A 6,452-nucleotide genomic window follows, 5' to 3' on the forward strand; every position below is an offset into this window, starting at 1 on the left:
ATCAGAACTGGGGCACTTTTTTCCCCCAGGTGAGTACCACCTCTCACCAGGCACTAAAAATGGGGGTAAAAGTTCCCGGCACTAAGTACTCTTTTTGGTGTGAACGCGACATAAGGGGTACTAACGGAACTAAACGTGAAAAGTACGGTGAAAAGTACTCCGGTGTGAACGCGCCTATTGCTATCGGGATGTTAAGAGCATTCCATGGAATATAACAAAAAGTGTATCTCGAGCCGGTTTCTCAAACTTACCTACACCACCTTTAAGTTAACTTTTTAAATAAAATTAAAACAGTCTGGCTAAAACTAGAGGTTTTGTTATGAAATCTTCATAATGGATTGTAATTAGCTTTCAGTGTTCATCTGTAAATTCTTGCAGCATCCAAAATAAAAGACAAATCTAAGTGATGTAAAAAATACCTGAACTTAATATTTTCAACACTGCCTTTGAAAAGTGAAGTTCAAAGTAACGATGAACAGAGGAACTGTTTTGCTCTTCAAAGGTCATCATCTTCTCAGAAATAACCTTGAATCTTGATTATACTTTGGTCCATTTAGAACTCATTTTAGAATAGGTAGGACAAACAGGCTACTACAGAGAGGAAAACAAATCAAAGCCATATGGCCTAACTTTCAGGAACTTTATATTGGCTACAGCTGACACGACCCCGGCACACATCTCTTCAGCGCAACATGTGGCCTTAAAACTGATAAAGAACAAATGATTTCCAGATGTTGGGATGGCATCTTGCATGGCAACTTCCACAACACTGGACTGTGAGTGTGAAGACATGACACAATGCTTTATACAACTAGAGTCAAAGAGAAAAATGTAAATGCTAAATAAGTCCTTTATGTCCTTTTACAATGTATCAAGTCAAGTCAATACATGTTGCAAATTAATCTATTTTAATAATAATGTGGGTAAATACAAACAATCATAATCAAATAATTATTCGTACACGATTATACAGTATTATATCACAACTTTAGATTACATTTCTAGGCATCATGTTCTTTATGTCCAGTTATTAACGCAATAATGACAGCTGATATAATGTGAGTGAATGCTGCCATCTTGTGGTTAAAAGTGACTTTGTCGGGAAAGGATACATTTAATTAATTTAAAAATCTTTTTTCTACACATACATCACAAGAGCAAGACTTTATATTATACAAACTTATCATCTCCTTATGTGAGGAATATATAAAATATATGAATTATTGAGAAACATCCACACTGAAGGGTCTAAGCCGGTCTCTGTGGCCCTCTTCTCCTCGCTCTGAAAAGGGTGGGCTCCTGGACCGTCCCCCTGTAAGGAGGCCTCCTCTGTGCTCGCAGTGGAGATCGCAGTCCGACACCGGGGGGAACCCTCTGTACGGGACGCTGAGGCAGAGCAAACCTGCCTTGCTTGAGGTCGTCCACAAAACCCTCCACACTGTCAAACTTTGAGGTGAGTCTACCCAGCTCGTCTTTCAGAGAGTTGAACTGCCTGTAGAGGTCTCCCAGGGCCTCGGACAGAGGCTGGATCCTGGACACATGTAGAGACATTCAGGAAAGTACAAGAGAGCAAATGGATTCATTATTTGAATGAGCTTTGGCAATGTTTTCATGAGCAGACATGAAATAGGAACATTGTTTACTTGCAATACATAACCAAGACAAGAGCTCATGAACATAAAGTCACAACATGTTGTTAAGCAGGAGCAGCCCCACCACATGCAGAAACATCAGGATAGCAGACATAAAGAACGGAAGTCCCTTTTAAAGAATCTGAAAATATAGTTTAGGAAAGGACACGTGCAGTAAGCACTGCATCTGATATGGTTGATCAGGAATGGCCATTACTAGTTGTTAGTATCATGTCCCAGAGCCAAAACGCTGAACTTATCAGAACACAATATTACACAATACACAGAACATGTTCATCTGAAACATTTCCCATTGGCACATTCTCCATAGTGAGGTCATTTACAAAGTTGAGTTGGCTTTGTGTGGATGGGATCACTTACTTGCTCTGATAGTTCAGTTGTCATGCGCAGAGCAAAGCAAGTTATATAATGTATTATTACCACAATTGCAAACCATTAAAAACACACTGACATCACTGACTATAGTTATTCTCACTCTTACTCAACATGTTCTCTTCTTGATCTTGTCTGAGCATACCAGCAATACAATTTAAAGTGAGAAGCCGTTGTGACCCACCTGTTGTATTCAGGCAGGACTGAAGCGTGGTCATTGATCAGCAGATCTTTCACTTGGGTTAAAATGGCATATTTCCAGTTGTCCAGTACCTGGGTCAAATTGGAGCAAGTCTTGCCATTGGTGTGTCCTGCTGAAGACAGAAATGTAGAGGAGGAGAAAATATTCATCCTGATCTTTCCAAACAGAATCTTAATTTGAGTCTTTTTATTTTTTAAACAATACTGTATTTAGGATTCACAAATTGAGGAAAACCGAAATTGACCACAGATTCTTCCTGACCTTTAGAGTCCCAACGTGAGGTTTCCTGCTTCCATTTCTGAGCTCCGCATGTTAAGAATAATAGGTTTAAAAGCTTCTAAATGATTTTATTTGAACAATAGTTGATGAAATGTATCCATAACATTAATACATTTAATAATGAAAACATGAATTAATAAATATGCACTCCAGCATCAAACTGTCTGAAATGTTCACTTAATACAAGTTTTCTTTCTTATTGATTCATACATTTCCATGAAACCTTTTGTTTTTTATTACAGACCTGTTTTTCCTCATATTTATGAATATGTTCATTAAAATTCAGGAATCAGAATTGTTACTAGAAATTATTTTTTAATGGAATCAAAACAGAGAGACGAACATTACATGTGTTGTTTTTAGCTGCTTGAAATAGTTACGATCCTAGAATAAATCTGAAAAAATTTGCAACTGAAAGTGAGTTTTCATCCTCCCTCTCTTCCTTCCCAGAATGCACCTGTAGGCCTCGTCTCCTTATTTATAGCTCCATGTAAATGAAGAGGCCAAGAGTCAGCTCTGTGTAAAGTAGTGAAACTTCTCTAACTGAAATACATTGATAGTTTCATTGTTAACATTTGGTCATTCACAGTTTACTTCTAAATGTGGGGTCAGGTTAGTTTAATATCCTATACAATGAATGAATTAAACTATTTCCCCTCCACAAAAGATAAGTGATAAATCAATAGTGAAAACTATGCAGATTGTCCCAAAGCTCCTCCTCCTGTCAGCCACTCTCAGTTTCAGTGTTCAAGTATTAAATGGCTCCTCCAGCTCCTCCTCTCCTCATCCTCCAAACCCTCTCCTCTGTCAGCAGTGAGCTCACTTTCTTAGTTCCAAGACCCTCCTCACACACTGACACCATGCTGGGGACCCTCTGCACTCTCATCACTGCTCTAACATGTAAGGAGGCTGACTGACTGCAGCTCTGACCTCATGTTGGATTCATCAGTCTGTGTGTTTCTCTTGACTCCATGTCCTCTTGTTGTTTCCAGGTGTGAGTGGTGTGACGGTGGTGACACAGAAGCCTGTAGTGACGGTGAGGAAAGGAGAGACAGCCTCCATGGACTGTAACCTGGGGACTGTTACTGACAGTGGTGCTCGCTGGTATAAACAGATTCCTGGAGGAGTCCCTCAGTTTGTTTTATATTTCCATCACAGCAATAGCGCTCCAACCTATGGCTCTGGCTTCTCCTCTCCAAAGTTCACATCTACTCATCAGTCTACATCAGATTATCGTTTGATCATCAGCAATGTGGAGGAGGGAGACTCAGCAGTCTATTACTGTAATACATGGGATGACTCTGCTAAAGAGAACGTATCACAGTGATTTACACCGTGACAAAAACCTCCTCACAAGAACTTCTGCTTTTTCAGTCTCTGACACATCTGATAACAGAGCCTTCAAACAACTCAGTGTCTCACACCATGTGCAATAACCTGTTTAAAAACATTTAAAGGATTTTACCAGATTCATTTTAACAATAATTTATAAATGTATCCATACCTTTAGTAAATGCTTTAATAATGAAAATATGAATAAATGAATATGCCATCCAGCATCATCCATAATACCTGAAAAATAATTCAGGCTTTTAAAGCCACTTTATCTTGCCAAATAATATCTTATACTTATAGAAAATGTACATAATCTGGGTTTAATACACAAAACACAGTAACAGTGACAGGACACTAATGAGTCCTGTTTCCTGAGGCCCTGAAGAAACCTGACATACAATATTGAAAAAGTAACATCACATTCACATCCGGAAATCTAGATGCAGACAATCAATGAACTAAATATATTTTCAATCAATTTGTATAATTAGGTAACATTTTTGTTTGTAGGGATTAACATTTAAAGATTTGAAGTACAATCTTTTTCCATTCTGTTACGTTCACAAATAAACTTTAAAGCGAAGATAAATATGAACTTATACATTGATGGTGTCGTTGATAAGATTATTAGACGATGAATTAAAATGTAGATTAAATCAGAAACTCCATCTGGTGGAAGTTAATAATACTCATGCAGAGGACATCAACAGATGGCCAAACACCGTCTGATTAAAACATAACGAATAAATAAAAAGATTGCTGCTGTAATTATAAAAATGTTTCACATCAAAAACACAATGTAGTTTGTCTGTGAATGAAAGCAGTCCTCAAGTCCAGCAGAGGTTTGGAATATAATCAGCCTGATGAAGTGAAGGAGATGTTGACAGTGAAAGTTGCTCTCAGCAGGATGTTTCAGTTCCACTCCCCTCATCAGTGAGAGTCAGGAGGTTTTTGTACAGCCATGTATACAAACTGAATCACTGTGGTATTCGGACAAGGCACCAAGCTGATTGTGACGAGTAAGTACTTTCTAACTCATCTTACAACAGGATATATTTAAAGTTTCTGTTATGTATGAAGAGTAATAATCATTGTTTATGTTGCTCACTGTTTTAAACATTAAGCATGTTTTTCATTAAATAACAGACTGGTTTTTAGATCTTCATGCCAAGCTGTGTGTAATTGAAGCTAATGAAATGCTCACAATGTTTTAAATATTTTCAACAAATATTTAAAACATATTTTGATGGTTGAGGGAATTTTAACATCTTAAAACTGTAGTTCATTTGAAGACTTTTTTTTTTAATTGTGATATCAATACTAAAAGTGTGTGTTTATAATGTTTAATTACTATTAGTCTTAAGTTTAGGAATACATTTAAATATCCCCAAATATTTCTGTGGCTATATGGGATTAGACTTTTCTCTCTCTTTGGTGGTTATATATATACAATAAAATCAGAGTTACTGCTGATACACCATCACATCGAACACTGACTTAAATTAGTATATTACACATTTTAAAAAGGATAAGACGTATAAAGTGACTTTATGAATTGATTAAACTAATCCTGAAAAAAGGAAAAAAACGTATTGGTTTGTGTTTGATAGATTTGTTTTTGAAAGGAACAGTGCTCATATGAGTTAATAACTTCTATGTTTCTCTTTTTCCCATTTAACATGGTTTACTTTTTCAGATTGATTGTTATAATATAAACTCATATACTAAATGGTTCTGTTTCTGTCTTGCTTTGTATAAATTATTTGATTAGTATTTGATGGAAGCTCTCCATGTGTTTTCAGGCTCCAGCCTCCCCCCTCCTGTCCTCACAGTCTTCCCTCCGTCCAGTGCTGAGCTCCAGGCCAACAAAGCCTCTCTGGTGTGTCTGTCCAGTCAGTCTGGGCCTTTTGCAGATGTGAGCTGGTTGTCTGCTGGGAGTCCAGTGAGCAGTGGGATCTCTACCAGCACCGCTGTTCAGCAACCCGACAAGACTTTTCAAATCAGCAGCTATCTGTCCGTCCAGACGTCAGACTGGAACATGGATAAGGTTTACACATGTAAAGTGACTCAGGGCTCCCAGACTTCAGAGCAAAACATCAAGAAGTCTGAGTGTCCTGCTGAGCAATAGTAGAGGAGCACAATGACCGTTTAGTGTCTGCTGCTTTATTGTGTGTGCTGTTTGGTCATTACCAGCTTTACATGTGAGAGAACATGTGTCTGCAGGCTTGGAATATAAATGTTGACAGTAAGAGGGAAGTGTTGTATCAGCTTTGCAAATGGCGCATTTCTTTTTTGCAAGATTTATTAAAAATACAAATAAAAAAATATCTGAGAACAAAAAAAGTCTTTGTATTTATTCATACTTTTCCATTAAATCTTGAAACTTTGAGATTAAAGACCTGTCTTTCCAAATTCTTACTAATCAAAATATGTTGAGTAGAATTCAGAAAGCCCAATTGTTATTAGAAGTTTATTTGTAATGAAAGCAGAAGACAGAGATTAACCTTACGTCGCTGTTTTGAAGCTGCTTGCACCGGTTAAGATCTTAGAAGAAATCTGAAAAAAAGAGAAACTGAAAGTGAGTTTTCATCCTCCGTCAGTCAAGCATCACC

General features: G+C 37.4%; 1 protein-coding gene across 1 annotated transcript; it reads left to right on the top strand.

Moving 5' to 3' along the window:
- The first annotated feature begins 3,248 nt into the window (after positions 1 to 3,248).
- LOC117493634 (immunoglobulin lambda-1 light chain-like) lies at positions 3,249 to 6,183 on the top strand. The gene is made up of 4 exons (XM_034144288.1): positions 3,249 to 3,405; positions 3,498 to 3,820; positions 4,826 to 4,859; positions 5,643 to 6,183. Exons 1-4 carry the CDS (start codon positions 3,264 to 3,266, stop codon positions 5,966 to 5,968), a joined length of 825 nt encoding a protein of 274 aa, XP_034000179.1. The 5' UTR covers positions 3,249 to 3,263; the 3' UTR covers positions 5,969 to 6,183.
- The last annotated feature ends 269 nt before the right edge of the window (positions 6,184 to 6,452 follow it).

The sequence above is a fragment of the Trematomus bernacchii genome, unplaced genomic scaffold (assembly GCF_902827165.1).
Source record: "Trematomus bernacchii unplaced genomic scaffold, fTreBer1.1, whole genome shotgun sequence".
In the NCBI taxonomy this organism is placed as follows: domain Eukaryota; kingdom Metazoa; phylum Chordata; class Actinopteri; order Perciformes; family Nototheniidae; genus Trematomus; species Trematomus bernacchii.